At 38.3% G+C, this 21,423-nt stretch overlaps 1 protein-coding gene across 12 annotated transcripts in view; it reads right to left on the bottom strand.

Moving 5' to 3' along the window:
• The window catches only part of gramd1bb (GRAM domain containing 1Bb), a 117,061-nt gene that overhangs the window by 63,780 nt on the left and 31,858 nt on the right, over positions 1–21,423 (bottom strand). For 10 of the 12 annotated variants that reach the window (XM_040009595.1, XM_040009597.1, XM_040009601.1 and 7 more), the window contains exon 2: positions 8,298–9,468. The exons of 1 other annotated variant lie outside the window; for it this stretch is intronic. In XM_040009595.1, coding sequence (XP_039865529.1) covers positions 8,298–8,704 — 407 coding nt within the window. In that variant the 5' untranslated portion in view covers positions 8,705–9,468. Of the gene's footprint in view, positions 1–8,297; positions 10,205–21,423 lie in introns of those variants that run through there. One more of the 12 variants, XM_040009596.1, reaches the window with a different exon arrangement.

The raw sequence follows: 21,423 nt of genomic DNA, 5'->3' as shown, positions 1-21,423 counted from the left end.
AATGCACAAGCTGCAGTTTATTTATCAGTTACGTCTTATATAGTATATGACTAATACACTAGTAATAGAGAGCGTTTTTTCCCGAGCATTTATTTCCCTATTTTAAAATTCTGCAGTTATTCTCATCCACGCTTTGACATTTAAGAATAAAGCCAGTCTGTTGGGAAAAAAGGTCTTCATTAATTCACACTCTTAAGTCTGCAGGATGCCTTGACCCATTTCCTAAAGCAGCTATGAGCTGTCCAAGCCTGGAGGAGATGCTGGAATGTATGAAAAATGCAGATTTTGGGAGCCTGAGATTATTTTGGGAAATTGTTGACGCACTTTGAAAATACTTGTCCGAGTTAATCAGTTATTTTAGTAATCTGTAATGTTCTTTTCGAACGTTTAAGTTCTTGCTATTAATAATACACATGTATACACTGCTACTAATATAAATGAAAAGTAGTTAATAATTGTTATCATGTAACAAAATGTAACAAAGAAAACCCCAGCGAAAACAATAAACAAGCTAAAATTAGCTTTATCGGATCATCTGCTGCTTTTTTGGTACAAAAACTTGACTCCTGACAGCAGTTGTCACTCAAAAGATAAATTTTTGCAATTTCATATCATTTTGCCAGGTTCCTATCTTCCCTCCTGCTTCCTCCACTGCAAGCTGTTCACTCAAGGCTAAGACATACTGTATGCACTCTAATCAGATGTGTTTATTGTGGTGTATGTATCTCTGTCCTTCAGAGCATGCTCATTCTAAATGACAAGAACAGAATGTAGACATGGAGTCGATCCAGACTGAATTATTCATTGCTCGTACACAATTAGTACAATACCCCCGACACTATTCATTATACTTTCTTACTTTTTCCTTTTTAAACCAACATATTATAAGGTACGACAAAATCAAGGACAACAAAGCTACATAATCCAAACTTCGATCACGTATGATCCATGTTTATAATTTATATTGTATCTCCTCATCTTTAAATATTAAGCAGCGACTGGTTTACAGTTCGCAGGATACATATTTTCTTTCTTTATTTAGTAAATAACAGTTTTAAAAAAAAAACGAAAGGGAAAATGAACTTTGCAAATGTGCGGCTTGATGGTTAGTACTTAATAACAGCCCATCAGTTTATAAACACTTTTTATAGCCACTACATTCTTTCAGTTCTTGTCTGGGGGGATTTTAACCTACACCTCCAGAATAAAGCTTCTAGTTCTGTGACTTCCTTCAGCTTTTATTTTTCCGATGCTAAGCTTGGGAACTCTGACAAAACCTTGGCTTGCACCTCTCGCGTTGTCCAATTTTGAAACCCTCCTCTTTTTCAGCTTCTAGCACTGTTGCTCATTCAGGCCAAAAAGTTCAATTTAATTTCATCAGTGCCCAGGACTGAACTCCAAAGACTCCAGGCTTTTCTTTCCTTTTCTTTTAAATTAATTTGCAAATATCTCACTTGGCAGTAAGCAGACAGGTCATATTTGTGTAGGTGTCACTGCACAGACCAGAATGTGCATTACTATTCCAGTCTAATGCAGTCAAACACTTAGAGAGGATTTGCCTTTCTATCAATCCTGCTTGACATGTACAAAGAGTGCTCTCTCAAAGTATATCTTTACCTTCCAGAAGTCAACTTGTCCTCCGGTGTTCTTGTTAACTATGATTTTAAGTCACTGTGAACTGTGGAACTGTCTACCTGACAAAACTTTGCCATCTTCTTCCCGCTGCTTAATGAGAAGCAATTATTTAAATTTCCAGACCTTGTTAAGTCACCGGCTCCCCTGTGCTCCAGATGGACACACAGTGCCTTCACACTGGAAGCAGTAGGGGAAATAAAGATGGACGATTCTCAACAATGAAACTTCTCTGTTCACAATCCAAGCATGTGACTATAGATGCTATGCAGTTATTTAGATGTTCCCCAAGTCAGAGGGTTTGTATAGCTTTGTATAGCCTATGAAGTCATAACCCTAATAAAGACTTTGCAAACATTATATGAGAGCTCAGACCACTTAGGCTGCTCAAAGTTTTACAAACTACGTGATGATTTTTTCTTTTTCTACTCTAAAACCATGAAAAAAAAATCTTCTCTTGCTTAAAACGTTAAATTTTATGTCTTTTGAAGATGATTTTAACCTCTATGCGTAAAACTACAGACATTACGACAAATGTTGACCATGGTTGACCAAACTAACCACTTTACACCTTAAAGTAGAAGAATTCACCTGGTTTTGACATGTAATCAGAAGCACTGCTCTTTAACTCAGAAACTTCTATTGTTCACATAATGACACAAAAATACCAACATTGTTTCTACGACTGCAATGAAACTACCTGAAGAACAGCAGAGTTCTGGAAATCTCTTCAAACCTCAGTTTTTTTCTGTTGAGTAGCTGAAATATTTATGTTTAGACCAAGTAGGGGTCAAACCAGGTAAAAATGTTCTACCACTTTCTGGAAATTGTTCTGCTCTTATCAAGCAGCAGCTTCCACTGTGTCTGTAAGCTCCCTCTGTTCTTTGAAACACTATCTTAGACCCGCAGAGATACACATAGGTCCACATGCACACACAGTGTGCACACCGAATGTGTCAGACCACAAGACGAGAAAAACATCAGAATGACAAGATTAAGATGAAACAGGATAACATGTCAATACTGCGACGAGGGATAAGTAAAAACACTCAGGCTGGACAAAGAATGAGGCTTTACTTAGAGAGGATTAAAATCAATAACACTTAAATGATTTCATGATTTCACATTCATCACAAAAGATTTAAACATTTAAAGCAGTTTGATGAGAGGAAAACTGATTGGCCTTCCATGTCAGTGATGAAAGAGCTAAAGTTGTATAACAAAGAATTAATTATTTAAAGAATTTTAAAACTGCAGTCAGAGTCAAATAAATCAATTGTATTCTACACCCGTTAATTCTTTAGAAATGTAAAAGGCATCATGGCAGAGCTGATTTACTACAGGAAGCGTAAAACGTCTTAATTTCATCCTAGTGAAATACTTCTGAGTGTTTCCATGAGGAGAAAACAGAGTTCTTTCACACTGCAACACATCTGACTATCTGTAAAGGATCTGCCAGAGTTGTATATTAACTGAGGAGTAGAAGCAGGTTTCACATCACAAAGCTTTTGCACACATTGTTGAGTGCACAACATTTCTACTGCTGATTTTATGTGACATTTACACACTAAAAACAAGTACTGACAGGTAACATTTTCTAAAACGACACCCTATATGTAAATGAAACATAAGAGTGCTTATGTAAAATTTCTCCTTACATCTCAAAAAATGTTTCTAAATACCTGCTATTATATATAATATAATGTGATATAATATTTCTAAAGCCTTTCAGAAGAGAAGACCAAGGTAACCAAGGTAACAGCACCAGATCCCTTTATAAATCTACAAAGATGTGGTTAAATATAAAAGCTCTGCTAAGTTTGTATATTAACTGGGAAATTAAAGCAGGCTTCAAGTCACAAAACCAATGTAGGCATTTTAAAAAGCACAAGATTAATAGGTTTTACTTCGGCTGCTGCTTTTGTGCCGTGCCTATGTCACTCAAAAAACAACTACTAAGCTAAAAGCCTTTTAAAAAGAAAGAATGATGTGGTGTGTTATACCCTTCATATTTCATATCTAAATTAACTTCTGGTGGTAATTTATCTTAATTTTAGAACCTCCAGAATGCAATAGCATGAGGATAAACTATATCCAATTTAAATGAACTGAACAGCAAACAACTAACTACAGTATTCATGAATGACAGCTTATTTATTATTTTTTTAGGTTCCACAATCTAGAGTTACTATTTGTTTGTTTGTATAAAAAGACTCCAAAATAAGAGGAAAACCAATTGCATTGGAAATCGGAGGTCGCAGTGGTGGTTCAAGCTGCATGCCGACAAAAGCTGCCTAAAATAACACAATAACAATTTATTTCATTCATACGTTTTTCGTAGTGAGCCATCAGATATTGTAGTAGATATTTATATGAATGTTAACAGTATGGAGTCAAAGTCAGGGAATGTTACAGATTGATGATGAATTAAGGGGAAAAAACAGAATGACCGACTCCGACAGTGAAGGTTCCAGGAACTTACAGTTTTAGGGACATTTTACTGGCATGATTTGGAGCCACTTTACAGGAAAGGGTCACTGCAAATTAATACAAAGCACTCATGAGTCATGAGTGAAAAAATTTGTATGCTCATGGGAATGTTTTCTCTGGGAAGAAAGATCCCCCACTCGTAAGGCATGAGGGTTTACTGATGAGAAAGAAAAATTATGTAAAAGACATTCTGTGGCATTTGTAATTTCTCTCTGATGCATCTATCGTGTGATGAATAAGGTAGGTAGAGTCGAAAAGCTACTGATATAAGAACCAGTTCATTTACCAATTAGTAGTAGTTAGCGAGTATTTGCAGACAGACATGAAAAACTACAGGCAACCACGGGAATCTGCTAGCAACCAAAGCAACTAAACTCACTGGGAGGTTTTTGGTGCATCCACTTCTTTGCAACCCTTTTCACCCAGCAACGGCCAGAAACTACTGGGAACTGCTGTCAACCAGCCGTGATATACACATTTGTATCTAACAACCATGTGGTTGATTCACATCCAACATGGCGGACAGCTGTAGAGCAATGCGCATGTGACGTCATGTGAGACCACTCAGTAGAAGAATGTGGGAAAACAGCTTTCAGTCGTAACAAAGGTTTCGATACAGCGAATGTTGTATTAAATATCAACTCTGCGAGAGAACACTGTGAAACAGAACAAACTGTCTCGGACGTTTACGCACTTTTTGTTCTGCTTCAGCAATAATTAAGTAACGACAAACATTAACATCTGAATTATTTATGTCACTCTCACAGTTTTAAACCATGGTATTTTTTTTTCTTTTACATAATAGATTCAGTTGTACCAGGCAGCACACTGTCAGCTTTATGCCACAGTACATTATTAAGCTGAGGAACACTTCTTACGAAAGTTCACATTACACCTTCAGGAAGAAGTAGAGATTTTCTCAAGAACTGCTCGATAATGACCGTATTTCACACTCAAGAATGCTGCGGCAGTTATGCACCTCTGGAGAGTGCCTTCAATTCAGAGAAAGATAGCACATTTATGGAGGGAAGAATGAATCTATTCCTGTCTGCTGTTAGCAGTGATAAGTGGCCCCCCAAAAAATACAGTAAAGACAGAAAAAAAACACAACGAGAAGAGAAATTATCAGAGCTTTTCCTTCTAGCTTGTCATGGTTTGGGAGGAGAAAATATTATTTTTCAACTAGACTAACCAAAATGCATTTGTATTCCTAGGCCAACCAGACAGGTTACAGTTTAGATTCAGGTCAGACTTATATGAGCAGTGAAGACAATAAAGATGTCTAACTGATAACTAAAGGTAAATGCCACCAGTTCTGTGTCTCATTAAAACACAGTCACAATCTCGCCTTCTTTTTTTCTGAGTTATAGCTGTGAATACCAGTGAAAAAAAGTAAAACATTAACATGCCAAAGTAAATATGTCTGTGAAGCTTCTCAGTCATCCAGGTCATCGTACTCTAAGGAGCTTGGAAAGAAAAGCATCTGGACTTCTTTAAGTTTCCTTGAAGATGTTTCACCTCTCATCCGAAAGCTTCAGAGCGACAGGTGGAGCCCTATCACTAACCCCCTATTGATATTGATACTCTACCTAATTACACGAGCCAAGGTGTGAAAACGAGTGTAGGTCACAATCAGCCACGGTTTCGGGTGAACCCATTGTGAAAGGTTAATCTTTGACCTTTTGGTTATTAAATGTCATCACATTACCAAATTATTCTATTGCATATAGTTCTGTGGAATTTGAGAAGAAGATGAGACATAACAAAGTACAAATACTGTTACTGTACTTTGCTAGAATTTTCAGGTATCTGTACTTTACTTGAGTATTTATTTTTCTTACTTTAACTCTTAACTTTCGCTCTCTACATTTTAATACAAGTATCTGTATTTTCTACTCTTAAAATTTTCAAAACAGCGGTGTTACTTTAGGTTTAACACATTTTGGGGATATTTTTATTTAACAATAACACCTGAATGACTACAAGAGATCTTATTTGTGTATCCATTGCCAGGACTTATCATACACAGAAAAATGAAAAGCATAATTTATACATCACTTATAGGCCTATACTTAGGGGTTAAAGTGGACGGGGACAATCAGAACAGAGTGTTTGGTGTAGATGCCCATTAATTGTGGTTGAGGTACTTCAGCATCTAGCTAGTGTTATGGAAGAGGAGCGAGCATAAAGGGAGTAAGGTGCTTTAAGTGGTGGGTCATTTCAAATGCAACATGTCTATGAGCTCAACAAATATCAGCAAACGCAAATTGCTTGTGTGCAGTTTGTCACAAAGTGTGTCTGCAAGCTGTGTTTCTCAGGGAGAGCAATGATGGCACTCACAGATGGAAGGGGAAACTACAGAGGTATATATCTAAAAAGTAAGAACTGCTCAGTGGCATTTGATAAATTGGAAATTTAAAGCTGCATTAAGGGTGCATTTTTTGCTTTTATTTGATAGTGGAACAATGAAGGCAGACAGGAAAGTGAAGAGAGGGAGAAGGGGAAGTTATGATGCAAAGGGCCGTGGGTCAGACTCAAACCCAGCCTGCTGCACTCCAGCCATGTGGCATATGGTCACCTGCTCACCCACTGAGCAAATCTGGCACAATGTCCTCATTTTTTAAAATCAGGTATTGGATCTGTATATGATGTGAAGCTATGTTTTTTCATATTGTGAAATGTCCTCGAAAACAGACTCCGTTATTATTAAAATACTGCTGTTTCGTGCAGGATAAACAGGTTAGTTTGTGATGGATTTTAAAGTAAAGAACAATGTTGGGTGGTGTTCAGCAGCTGAAGTTGATCTATAACACTGAACAACACTTTATAAGGAATTCCATGAAGACATTTCTGTTCCCACTTCAGGAACACTGAGGCATTTAACGCTTACCATAAATCATAAATGTTAAGGTTTCCTGTTTAACTATTAGCAATTATCTTATAGCCACATTAGCCATCTGTTATTATTAAGCTAGTGCCTATGGAGAACAATAAAGCAGTAACATTAATGTGGAAGCAAATATTATCAGCCCTGCTTGTCTGTAACATTAATAGACAACGTTAAATTAACAGGATAAAACAATTGTTTGTGTCTAAAAAATGGATATTAAAAAGGAAAAGTCTACCAGCCACACACTACACAGGAACAGTGACAGAGAGTGGCAGCAACAAAAATATGGCACAATGTTACCTGAAGCATAGCACCATCTCAGACAAGATTAAAAGAAATTGGCTTTATTTTTTCGTCAATACCTAAGAGAAACACATACTTAGTTACGTTGTTTATAATATTACTATAGTAGTAGTAGTATAATAGTAGTATTATCATTTGTTTTTAAAGAGTATCAGAATTTTGTCATTATTTCCTCTGTGACACCAAAGTGTATTTTCTAGATATCAGTAACGAGTTAACTAGTCTCTTTTGCTAAGTCATTTGTTTATCTTTGCAAAATTAGATTATCTGCTACAAATAACATTCAGAGGCCTGACTGAACAATTGAGTGCATTTGCAACATTATTTGTATTTGCAACTTAGAATACTATGACTTTTCCTCATGCTGCACGCTTAATTACTTTATCTGAGATACCAGACTTTGCACGCACATACTTTCAAAGGAGGAAACCTTTTGATTATCTAAACCTTTTGATCTGTCTTCAATAGTGTAATCAGATCAACCTTTTAAGCTATGAGTAAATGACTGAAAACATTTACTGTGTATGCCTCTTGCATGCAAGAAGATGTAACTTGTTAATGTGGGTAACCTGTGGACAGGGGTCAACACTCTGGTGACTCCATTAATGTGGTGCAACAATCTGTGCAATTTATTTTGTATTTTTTAATGGCTATTATGGCCCTTGATGTTCTTTTTTAGTTTAGTCTTTCTGCATACAGCCCTTTGTGACTGTTCGCCTGTGAAAAACACTTAACAAATAAACTATCTGACTTATTTATTAACTTATTAACTAACAAAATATGGACGAAAGACAAGCACAATCAGTACATAAGACTCAGCTAAACAGAGACCTAAAGGTTCAGTCATTGAAAAATACCATGCCAACAACTGAACTCTCAAGTTAGAGATACATCATTAGTGCAGATAGCAGGAATTATGAAGCATCATGGAGGTATTAGGGAAGAAGAGGGGTTTAGGTGAATAGAAAGGGCCCATACAAACCTGCTCTCACTGCCTTGCTCCTTCTTTTCTCTGACCTTCAGCCACTTCCTCAACAGGAAACGCTTACGGCGAGGAGATGCACTTGGTGTGGAGCACCTCGACCAGGAAGGAGCATCTTCGTCGCTTGATGGTGTGATTTCGATGGAAGGCAACTGAAGGTACTCCTTGGAGCTGGAACGGGATCTGGCTGTAAGGTGGCAGTTGGTCGGCCGCCCTCTTTCGATCTCCCTTTCACTGGGCACATTCCTCATGCGGCGCATTTTGAAGCGTTTGCGACGGAGGGTTGGTGTTGACGAGCTGGATCGCACAGAGCCATCTGACACAGCATTGTTTCCTCCATCGGAGTATGCTGGAGCATCTTTTGGCACACTCACCTGGAGTGAAGGAGGTCTAAGAGTGTCAGTCATGATTTTTGCCTAGCTCTCTAAATACTCCCCTAAAGCACTTCTTTTAAGATACACTACTTAAGATTATTACAGGTCTTGCAATTCTGTGCCTTGAAGAATTGCAGAAAAGCTCAGGGCTGAACAAGTGAGGCACAGTTGAGATCCTTGAAAATCTTTGGTAGACCTCCCATAGCCCCTTCAGGTCTTGTTTATGTTAAAGCCCTTTCTGCATGCTAGCCTACGGATTATAAGACTGGCATATAGATCCTGGTAGTAGATATCTAAGGCTTAACCAAGTCCTTTTGCTGCTCCTCAGCTGTTGGTGTTTGTGTAGCTCAGTGGCCAGCTGACTGATTTAGAAGAGCAGTCTTGTGGCGGTGAACTCAGGCTGGAGAGAAGAGGGCTAGATTAGATAACAAAGGGGGCTTCTGTTCTGAGGCTAGCAGATGAAACATGTATAAGGTCTGTCAGGGAGTGTAACACAACTCCTTTGCTGGTTCTCCCTAGGGACTGGGAGGCCAAGTTACACACACACACACACACACACACACACCCAACTACACATTTACTATGCCACTGTCCGAGAGCTGTTATTTTAGCTACCGCTAATGCTAAAGGGAAGGCAACCACTGTCAGCTCTTGATTGACGATTCCGATGTATGAGGTTGGGAGGCTGTTTGCCGTCACTTTGTGCTCATTTTGGCGATGCTGCAGGAAGACACTGTTGCTTCAGGCTGAAGTCCGTCTTGTGCCCCAGTGTGCCGTGCTCTCCACACAGTTAATGCCTACAGGTTAAAGGGAAGTGATAGGACTGCAAGGTAAAGGCAAGGCTGAGGATGATAATGGCCAAGTTAAGCAGTCACACACGCACACACAACCACACAGGCAGATAATCAAAAGAGGCAGGGCTTAATGGACAAGAACCCACACAGACAAAGGAAGACACCATGGACACCAATCACAGGAGACAGGCAGCACACTGTTCTACTCAACATACGCTGCCTACCCACCACCATGCACCAGCCTAAGTCTGTCAAACCACAAGGCCTTTGCTAAATGTATACAAGACTATAAACCTTCTGCCAATATCCACAAAAAAAGGAAAGGAAAAAAAAAGTCACATGTAATGGATGGCCTCTGTGGATCACTATCATTGTAAACAGAGGATATTTGAGTGGTTGCAAACTGTTTTATGTGGTATATGTACTCAACAGAGAAGCTTTCTTTACAATTCTGAAGATGATAATTCTTTCAGCAGGTGATTTTGAAACTGCAACGTTACTGACAGGTCTTTGATGTCTTGTTTTTTTTGAATGAGAGCAAAACCACATGTGTCACTATTGTATGTCTAACTGTGAAGCAAAAAGCAAAAAAAAAAAAAAAAAACCACAAGACAAAAAGTGAAATGGGGGCATGTTAGAAATCAACACAGAGCAAGTTGCCAGTACTGTGTGAGAAAATGAGATACAAGTATCAACACATGCTCATGCCCAAATCACCAAAAATATTAAGAAATGCTCAGGATCTTTTGCTGTCACATTTAAGTATATTTGTTTAAATGGGAATGACAATGCTAGCTTACTAGCAGTGTTGGGTAAGTTACTTTAAAAAAGTAATTAATTACTAATTACTTAGTCAATATTGTATTTAAAATACTTATCTAATTACTGTGTCATAAAAGTAACTTAATTACTAAATAAGTAATTTAACTAAATACTTCTTAAAATCCCTATAAACCTTGAGTGGGCAAACAATAGAAATTAAACTCTTTAAATAATAAATACATTTTTTAAAGACGGAGACTCTACAGTACGCAGCGGTAGCATCTCTTCCACAATATAGGCTGCAATTATTTTTTTAAGCTCACCTTCAGATGCTTTCTGTGCTGCTGAAGTAAAATCAGGTTTTGCCTGCTTAGCAGGAGTTGCCGTGGTGTTATCCATGGATGATGAACAAGGATCACTCAGAAGTGTTCGTCTATGCTCTCGTGTCAGGCGCTTCAGTAGATTACTCGTGCTATTAACAGCAGCCGATAGTTTTTTCTCCCCAGGATATAGCTTACATATTACTGTAATGTTCTTGTCTGCTTGTTTCAGAAAAGTGAAGAGACGGGAATATGTCCATTTCATAAAACAGCCACTCGCTTCAGCCGAGTCCGACATCTTCCGCTTTAGAATACAACTATGCAGCAAACTGGCGCGAAATGACGTGCAGCTGCACTACAGCGATGTTAAAGCAGAAGAGTTTACTTCTACGTTTAGAAGAAAAATTATTGAAATTAAATAATGATATTCAGCGAGTTTAAGTATTTTACAATGTAACGCAAGTACATTGTAAATAACTGTAATTAAAATACCTAAAAATGAACAGTAATTAATTACTCTACTTTTTCAGTGGAAAAGTAATTTAATTACAGTAATGCGTTACTTAGTAACGCATTACACCAAACACTGCTTACTAGTTTACTTTATAGAATTTTACTTGTTTTACTAATTTTATCCAGAGTGGAAGATAAAAAAAAACAAACAAACATATGAAATACATGAACTGAAAAACCATACTAGTTTAAGAAAATATTAGCTCAGACTAAATTTGATGGCAGCAACACATCTCGAAAAAGTTGGGACAAGGCTATTTTTACCAGTCGATAAGCGTCCCCTCCTCTTTTAACAGTTTGTAACTGAGGAGACTAGTTTCTGACTTTTGGTGGAGGAATGCTGTCCTTTCCTTTTGTTCTATTTTGAATAAAATAATGGTTTATGAAATTTGCAACTCACTGCGCTTTCTTTACTTTTTGTGCATGGTCCCAACTTTTGCCGAATTTGATTCGTAGACTTTCTAACATTAGAAGGCAAACTTTTCTTGGGTATCACAGTGATAAGCCTGCTGGAGATTGGAAAGGTTTCCCATTCTGTGACGTGACAATGTGACAGAAGGTGTGACAATGGCATAAACAGAAAATGCTCAGTTACAATCTCAAGGCTCAAGGTTTAATTAGGCTTAAGCATAAACCAGTGCTTTAAAATGTGATGCCATGGCATCCTTACCATGTGCTGTATTTGATGAGTTGTGAGCGAGACTGCTACTGACAAGATAGCAGAGTGAATAGTGAATAGTGAAAATAACCATCTGTGCTTTCTCATAGCCCACACCATTAAAAATACTAGCATGGTTGTTGGGCACATATGGTTTTCTCAGTTGGGATCTATGAGGTGAGAAACAGAGACTGGTAGTTTATATGCCTGCTATGGTAAAGACAGTGCACATCATGTTTGCAGAAAGAGACTGAATAACATTACTACTGCTGTTTCTAATATTCCTACGAAAACTAATCATGTAATAATTAAACAGTTAAAGCCAGTCAATAATAAAGCACTTTAAAAATGTATAAACTTCATAAGGTGTCAAGATTAAATATCGAAGACAGGATCATCCAGAGTCAACGATCTCATTGACTAGAAGCCCTGTTTTCTGTAGAAGCTCTTACAGATTTAGATGTATAAGAGAGGAATATAACCATGCAATAAGTTTGCCCAGAGAAAGTGAGAACATGAAAATCCCACTCTTAAGTCAGAAAAGGCCTGATCTTAAAGATGATCCAGGAGTCATAATAGAAGTGGGATTTGCCGGCTGCACTCCAGCATTACAAAACATACTGTAAAGTCAAGAGAAAAAAAACCCTCCAAGGTTTCTTGCAGAGTGTTAAAGTGGCAGCCAAACAGATAAAATTAATTCATACCTTGTATCCTAAAATTGAACCTTTAACAGCAGATCTCCAGGGTATCGTAAGTAGGACAAAGTTGCTTTTATCCATGCGTGTTTGTAAGAAATCAACTGTGCTATGATAGTATGACTACACATAACACTTCAACTGTGTGGTTAGAACCTCATTGGCAATGCAGAAAATAGGCCAGGTCTAATAATGGGTTGGTTTTTTGACAGGATGCAAATATAAGCTTGTTTACAACTATGTTCAGCGGTATTTAAAAAAAAAAAAAACCAGGATGTAAACCATTCACACCTTTTTTTTAGCTGCCTACACTTCCAACCCACTGCATCAACTGGCTCATCTGCATGACTAAATCAAAAGAAAATAAAGGAACCACTGATGCCAACAAGCACCACCACTGAAGATTCACCATCATTGGTAACCATCAAAACATTGCTGAAGACATGGTACACTACAGAACCAATGATATGGAGCTGAAAGAAGCATGGGAGGATGTAGGGCTGTGCGATATGACCAAAATCTCATCTATCGTCCTGATAACGATATAAATCACAAAAATGTAACATTTTCTATAAATTCTGTGAATCTTGGGCAGCTCGACTTGCGGGAAGTGTTTCCAGGTGGGCGTCGTGCACCTGGAGTCGAGTGTTTTAACCGATGCATGAAACTATACATTTTTAGACATAAGTTGTAACGGCCACCGTTTTCTTTGTGAGTATTTATTACACGGCGTGCTGCGGGGAAAAGCCTGTTCTAACGTTTGAGTCTAAGGTTTATTTTTTAGCACCTTTTTTGCTTCTCATCCGTAAATACCCTGCATCTTTCACGTGATTGTTTATTTTGAAAAGTCTCAACAGGATCTTGAGCTTTAATTGTGAAAGATAAACAAGCGGACATGCGATGGTTTTACCGTCATTGTTGCTAACCACAACGCATAAAAACAGGCGCTTGTCCGTCTGTAGTGTGCACACTATAATATAAGAGAAAGAGAGAACTTTAAGAAATTAATATAGCCACTACAGTGACCATCAAAATGATGAAAAAATACTGCCGTAAACAGTTTATTTTGCGACACCACGAAACAAACGATAGCGTAAAATGAAACGATAGACGGTTTTATATTGTCATCCGATATATATCGTTATATCGAACAGCCCTAGGAGCATGAGATCTACTTAGTTTACTTTACCGAACTGATTTTATGTGGTACACGCCGCTCAAAAATCTGTCAAAAAATGTTTTAGTACGACTTTGCTAAGCTACGAAGCCGCACCGCTTGATGGATTGTGGGAGCATTACGGCTACCGTAGTCAGGAGCCTCGCGGAGTGATACGTACTGTACTTCAACATAATATTACGGTATTGTGTGTGTATAATCTCTTTTTAAGTTTTGTGGATATTATATGGTTATGCTCAGGATATGTCGGCCAATTTCCACTGGAAATGCCTTTTGGTTAAACTGTCAGCAAAGAATTTGGATATGCACTGTTAAATTTTTATATAACTTTAATGCACATAAAAAAAAAAAACAGCTGCTTGTTTAAGTGAAAATACATTGAATGGGTTTTTTGCACTAATAAAGTTGTGGAATTGTAAAGTATTTTGTCCTACGTCAATTATATCGTTATCACAAATTTTCAAATATATATTGTGATAAATATTTTTGGCCATATTGCCCTGCCCTAGTAGTAAGACCTGCTATGATGACAGTTTAGAGATGGTGGCAAAAACACAGGAGGCACAGCTGGAGGTGACAGAGTTAACATTTTCATTGGTAGTGATCAAGATGGACAGGGTTAGAAATGAGAACATCAGAGGGACAGTTCAGGCTGAGAGGTCTGGAAACAATGTGAGGAAAGTGAGGCTGAGATGGTTTGGACCACAGTAGAAAGGATAGTGGATATATTGGACAATATGTTGCCAGGCAGGAGGAAAAGAGGAAGACCACAGAGACAATTCATGTAGGGAAGGAAGACACGCAGAGGGTTGGGGTGAGAGAGGAGGATGCTGGGGACAGGATGAGATGCATGAGGCACTGTGGCAACCCCTAAAGGCAGTAGCTCAAAGAAGAAGACGAAGAATATTCAGATAAAAGCTGCAAATTCAACATGCTACCAGTAACCCACTGCAGGCTTCCTTGCAATTTGTCATGTAAGATTATATCAAATATTCAGCTTAAAGCCACTTTATTGTTCAAAGATCAGTGCAGAATGGCAGCACTGTTTTGTAGTTGAGTGAAATAAAGCCTTTTAGGAAATTCTTACAGTATGAAAGCTACCCTATTGTTTACTCTTGATGCACATGTGCACAGTCATGAAGATGATCTTTTGCAGGAACCCTGTGTAAAAAATTTGCTCACTATTTAAAGTTAAAGGTGCTGCTACTCTTTACTATACATTCACACAAATACACACGATGACCTAGAGGCTGAGCATGGAAGTGGGGAAACATCATGCATTAATCATGGCAAGACAACGTGTCTCATTACAATTTCACACATTCTAGCAAACTCTGGTTGTACTCTGACACTGCTCGACTCACACATGTGAGCAGGTGATGTCATTTTTAGCATGACTGAGCGCTTAGCTTTAGTTGTTCTGTAGTTAAATGAACAGATTAATAGTTTTCATTATAGTTATGCATGTGAGAAACACTGCTCTCTAGCTGGAGAGCATGTTGACACACCTGTCTAATATAATATTAAAATCCAGAGTGCACAGCAGGAAGGACCCGAATGGTCTAACCATCTTGTGTCTCAGTGCCTTGTGCACTTTGCCATGTGGACATTAGCGGAGTCAACAGATGGGCCTACCACAGAGCGGCTTTGCTGTTACAGCTGAGAAGGCGATCGCAGTTTTCCATCACTGTAATGACTACAGAAGACAGGACAACCATGTGATTGCTTGCCTTTCACGCGTCATTACTGACCATCAAAGTTCAACTCTATTGTTCTCTGCATCTCTATTCTTAGCACTCTGTCCCTGTTAGCACAATGTCAAAGACTGTGGGCAGATTACAGAGGCATGCTAATGCCGATTAACAAACACTCATGAAAATACATGCAGCATAAGGTGTTCTGATTAGTCAAATTAATTCTTTACAAGAGCATAAAATGTGCAGCATACAGGACTGGGAGATCCATGGTGTTTTGGTAAGTAATGCTACGTGTAATAACCATGGTATGGATGGTGGATTACAGCTTTTAAAGTGGATATTTCAGTGTGGGTGGTAGGAGCATATGGCAATAACAGATTTTCTTTTCAATTTTTTTCAATAACAAGTGTGGGAATCAAGCTCTAAAAGTTTCTCCATACGTGCATCTACAAACTCAAGTTTCAAAATTAAACTACCTACCACAAAAGTTTTGGAATACTGTTGTGCTCCTCCAACCAAATTACTAGTCATCATGTTAAGTACATATTATGGTGCATTTTAAGGTATTTATGGTATTTCGACTAGAGATGGACCGATCCGATATTACGTATCGGTCTGATACTGACCTAAATTACTGGATCGGATATCGGAGAAAAATAAAAAATGTAATCCGATCCATTAAATATCACGAAAGCACCTCACAAAACTTGCAACGCGCCGTAACTCACCTCAGAACGTTAGCACGTCGGAGCAGTATGCATCAGGTGATAGAGCGGCTGTGGCATGCGGGACCTGTCGGTGGTCTGGATAGCATTTGGAGCTTCGCTAGCACACGGCATTTCATCTCCGACAAAGTTATCCCGAGAGAAGTAAAGCAAGTGTGTAAGTCCATCTCTGAATGTTTGTAAAGCATTCCTGCGTTAAGCTTAACAAGCGACTGCCTCTTCTTGCTGCTACTTCAATCATGAAACTGCTTAATGATCAGCTGATCGGCTTTTCTGTCGCAAGTCCGTGTCTCTTGTTTGCTTTTGGCCCACTTTGCACCAGAAAGAGGAAACCAGCGGCTGAACAACAGCAGCACGTTTAAGCTTGATCAGCTGTTGTTAGAATGTATTTAATATTACTTTCTACACCAGGATCTTTTTCTACGCAGCTGACGGCTGGTAACTGTGCAGGGGCGGATCTAGCAAAGTTTAGCCAGGGGGGCCGATAGGGCATTAACAGGGAAAAGGGGGCACAAAGACATACTTTTCTTTCTTATTCTCATTTAAAATGTCTAGCTTTTAATAAATAATTATCTGACACCCAAAGTTTTAATTTGATGTAAAATGAATAGAAGTCAATTACTGTATATAGTAACTATTAAGTCTAATATATATACCCTAGTAAGCTATAGTACTTTTTCCTTTGGGAAGGTACCATCTGTGCAGTCTGCAATTTTGTTGAAGAAAGATGTTGAATCTATTTAATATTTCTTGAAAAATAATTTATTTCTGTGCATTTTTTTTCACACTGCATCAAATTAAGGTTGATTACGTTGATTAAGCATCATGAGGTGGAGCGTGAGGGGTGGTTCCCTATTTTTTATTTATTTATTTTTGTTGTTGCTGGGAGTTGGAACCCTATTAGTTAGGTTGCTTAATATTTATGCTAAGTACTCTTTAAAATACTAGAATAGGGAGGATGGTGTAGGTTTAAGTTTATTAGATTGATCAGTATTGCTGAACTATGAAATATTTTTTTTGCATACAGGTATAACAGAATAGCTTTAGTGTAGTTGTTGTTTTAAACTTGAGTATGAACTTATACAAAATGCAGCAAGATATTTAAAAAACAGTTTTGTTGATTAAAAAACACTATATCGGATTCATATCGGTATCGGCAGATATCCAAATTTATGATATCGGTATCGGTATCGGACATAAAAAAGTGGTATCGTGCCATCTCTAATTTCGACACATTAGAAAAATTAATTTAAAAAGAAAACACGCTGAAAAAAAAAGAAGAAGAAGAAGAAACTGAGTTAAGTTTGACTGGTGGAATCATAGCAACAACAACAACAAAATGTCAAAGACACTGAACAAAAATGGGGAAAAAATATTTTCACATAAAATATTTATCCACTGGCTCTGCCAATGTCTTTCTGCAGGCATGATGTCTTTTCCCTACTAAACAACCCGATTGCTCATACCAAACTGTATCTTTGAGCAGCTACATGCCTTTGGGAAACTCAGTAGTGTTGCAGAACTTTATAACACTGGATCTAGTTGGGTGACAGGCAAGTGTTACAGTACATCTTGAGTGGAGCTAATAGGATTAGAAAACAGTTTATGTAATAGAAAATTAACCTCATCTTACCTTTTCCTTTTGCTGCACTAAACTACTGTACAAATCTCAGAAGTGCTCCAGTACAGCACGCTGACTTTAAAGAAGGAACACATTGTACTGCAAACGACATGTTCAGTGGTCTCTCTCGCTCCGTCTCTCTTTATCGGTTCACCAGATTTATTTTAGAAACACGTTAAAAATGAATGCATTTTTTTTTTCAGGAATAAAAAAAAAAAAAAAAAGGTACATGTACAAGTGCTAAGCTAAAGGTCTTGTTAAAAGACCACCCTGAGACATGTACAAGCTTTACCATGCAGCTTCCCAAAGTGCATCCTTCTTAATCTGCGCTAGCAAGCAATCCCATGTCCCATATTTTACTTCATGAAAAGGGCTGACTCCTTCTCTTGGAAGACTTGCTGTACTGATCAAAACACCAGCTTTCATCACTTATTTAGATACTGTGCCATCTAAAAATAACCTCGTTAGACTATGGAAACAAGCACAGCTGTTCTGTGGAGCTGATTGTGAGTCAAACCTACGTTTAAAGGAAATTAAGAGAGATTCAGGCGAACAACCAGACATATTTTATTCTAACCTAGATATGCTGTGACTCACATTTGTAACTAAAATAAAATATACACTCAATGGACCTGCTCTTTTTCCTGTTCGCCTTGCTGGTATTAGGTTTGACTCCCTTTTCCCTTCAGAACTGCCTTAATTCTTCAAGGCATCGATTCAACCAGGACCCGGAAGCTCTCATTAGAGATTTTGGTACATATTGCCATGACAGCATCACACAGATGGCGCAGATTTGATGGACTCACATCCATGATGCAAATTTCCCTTGCAAATTGCGATCTGGTGATTGTGGAGGTCATCTGAGTACAGTGAAGTCATTGTCATGTACAAGAAACCAGTTTGAAATCTGCTGACTTGTTACATGGCATCCTGCTGGAAGAAGCCATCAGAAGATGTGGTTATAAAGCGATAGGTATGGTCAGGTAGACTGTGGCATCTAAACAATAATCAGTTTGTAGTACGGGGCCCATGACAGAAAGAATGGTTCAAAAACATGGATACTTTCATGTGGTCATGCCAAACTTTACTTTTAACTGTACAATTTGAATGTTGCAGCAGAAAGAATTGAGAATCATTAGCTTTAGCGACATTTTTCAAATCTCCTATTGCCCAGGTCACCAACAGACAGGCCACAGTCCAGCTCAAGATCCAGAGGCTGTTCTGGAGCAGCGGTGGACTTTTAAGAAAAATATTCTAGCTAACCAATACGCTGTATCCGTCGCAGATGACAGATTATGACTCATTTTCAAAGACCAGTGAAAAGTTTAGGTTTTTATCTTTAATTTTTTTAGAGAGAGATGGGCAGCACGGTGGCAAGGTGGTTAGCACTGTTGCCACACAGCAAGAAGGTCCTGAGTTCAATTCCACCATCAGGGCGGGGTCTTTCTGTGTGGAGTTTGCATTTTCTCCCCGTGTTTGCGTGGTTTTACTCCGGCTTCCTCCCACCGTCCAAAGACATCTAGTTTGTGGGGATAGGTTAACTGATTAATCCAAATTGCCCATAGGTGTGAATGTGAGAGCAAATGGTTGTCTGTCTCTGTGTGTTGGCCCTGCGACAGACTGGCGACCTGTCCAGGGTGCACCCCGCCTCTCACCCTATGACAGCTGGGATAGGCAACAGCGCCCCCCGCGACCCTGAAAAGGATAAGCGGAAGCGAATGGATGGATGGATAGTTTTAGAGATATTCATGTTAAAACATTGCTTCAGATTTCAATTTGTGAAAAAAACATGGTGCCAAAGTGGGATGATGGTTCTTTTCAAAAGAATATATCGAAAAGTATTTGATATATGAAGCTAAAATTTCACAGCGCTCATTATGTTAAAACCTTGTACCATATAATTTGCTGGTGAACCCTGCATCTTATAGTAAAAAATATATAATATGCATTGTTGGAAAACTATTGAACAGAACGTTCTTTCTTTAACTACATGCAGCCACTGATACAACAATTAGGCTTTATGATATGTCACCTAATGATATTTCAGGCTTTTACGTGAGGACATTTTCTCTAAATGGATTGTAATTGAATAGCCATGTTCTATAGTCCAATTTTGGTGAGCCCATGCAACCCATGTAGCCTCACTTTTCTGTTCTTAGGAGTGGTACCTAGCGTGACCCTCTGCTGGTATAGTCGTCCGTTTCAAAAATTGACATGTTGTGCATTCAGAGAGGCTCTTGCATACCTTGGTTTTACGTTATTTGGTTGCCTCCCTATCAGCTTAATCCAGTTTGGCCATTCTCCATGTCTTTAAGCATCAACCAGGAATGTGATGATAGCAAATATTTAGTAGTCCGTACCAATAGAATAACATGATTCTCTATACCCCAGAGATTCTATACCTTGGTGGAGTCAGACTGTTTAAAATGTTATTATATTTGGTTGATGGTTGCTGAGTAAGAAATTTCCTAGTTATCTCAAACACAGGTAAATGCTATCATTTACTTCTTCTGGTCAGATACATCACCTTATAATCACGAGCTTTCAAACAAAGTAAGAACACTACAATTTTTGGGGGGGCATTTTGTTGTTCACAAGAAGAAAAACGTTATGTCAGTACCACAGAAGGTCATGCCAAAACCACATGCAGTGTGCAACAGGAAAAGGCAAGTGCAAGAAACTTAGATATTTTCCACAACGGAAACCCCCCATAACCTCTAGCTCAGTCAGTTCAACACCTAACACAATGCACACTTAAAACGCCCTAACCATTAAAACAACATGAAATAAAAAAATGTAGGCCAAACTTTCTTTATGCACATTCATAGGACTATATATATTGTGGAAGCTACTTAAATGGCAGGAATGCAGAAAAAAACTCAATGAGGTAAAGAAAACTGTGACTGAGAGTCATTTCCTGTGGAGTAGGAGGCATTTTCCCAGGCCTGACAACCACAGACAGTGAAGAGAACTAGGGCTGTCGGAAACCAGTAGACATGAGACGTTGAGATGCATTCAAATTGGCCTCACTAAGAACAAGCTGGGTATAGAACTGTTCAGGGCTGTTAAGCCAGGTTTAAAAACAAGAATGTGCCTGAAATATATTTGCAAAACAAAGAAAAGAATGATTAGAATCTGATCATGCTTATATGTATCGTGTGTTTGTGACAAAGGCTGATCGGATACCTACAGAAAACTCCAACAGAAGACATGAAAGAGGAGTCTGGAGGTCGTCCCTTTGTTCAGCATCACACTAAACGACACTTAGTTTGCATAATCTAGTGACATGTTAATAATCAAACCTTTATTTCTGTACACATTCGGTCTTTTTGTGCATCTGTTGTTTAGGAAAGTAACCTGATTATATGTGAATGTGTCACCTAATGACGCTAATTCATTTGAAGGAATTTTTAAGGCCCTGGATATTAATAGCTCAGGTGTTCTCCAACACACACATATTTTGGGATTTTTTTAGGATTAATTTTCATCCCAAGCAAGTCACTGAAACATTCGATCAGTTAGGAAACGAATAACAATTCTAAACTTGACCAACATTAAAAAGGTTTTAAGTGTAAATCAAATCATTAATAAAATTTTAGAATGCAAAGGAAAAAATAAGAACACCACGATGATCTGCTTTAGGTGTAATACTCATTTAGTACACAATGAAGTAGCAAGACTAGGATCCAGTCCTGAGTCGAAAATGACCAATTAAAACAAAGCGAGCACAGAGCAACACCGTGCATCAGAGAGCTGGTAGCTGAAAGGTCAACGATGTACTGCAACCTGT

This window comes from Simochromis diagramma, unplaced genomic scaffold (assembly GCF_900408965.1).
Source record: "Simochromis diagramma unplaced genomic scaffold, fSimDia1.1 OVJJ01000344.1, whole genome shotgun sequence".
NCBI lineage: Eukaryota > Metazoa > Chordata > Actinopteri > Cichliformes > Cichlidae > Simochromis > Simochromis diagramma.
This window is presented reverse-complemented; position numbering and strand designations above follow the sequence as displayed.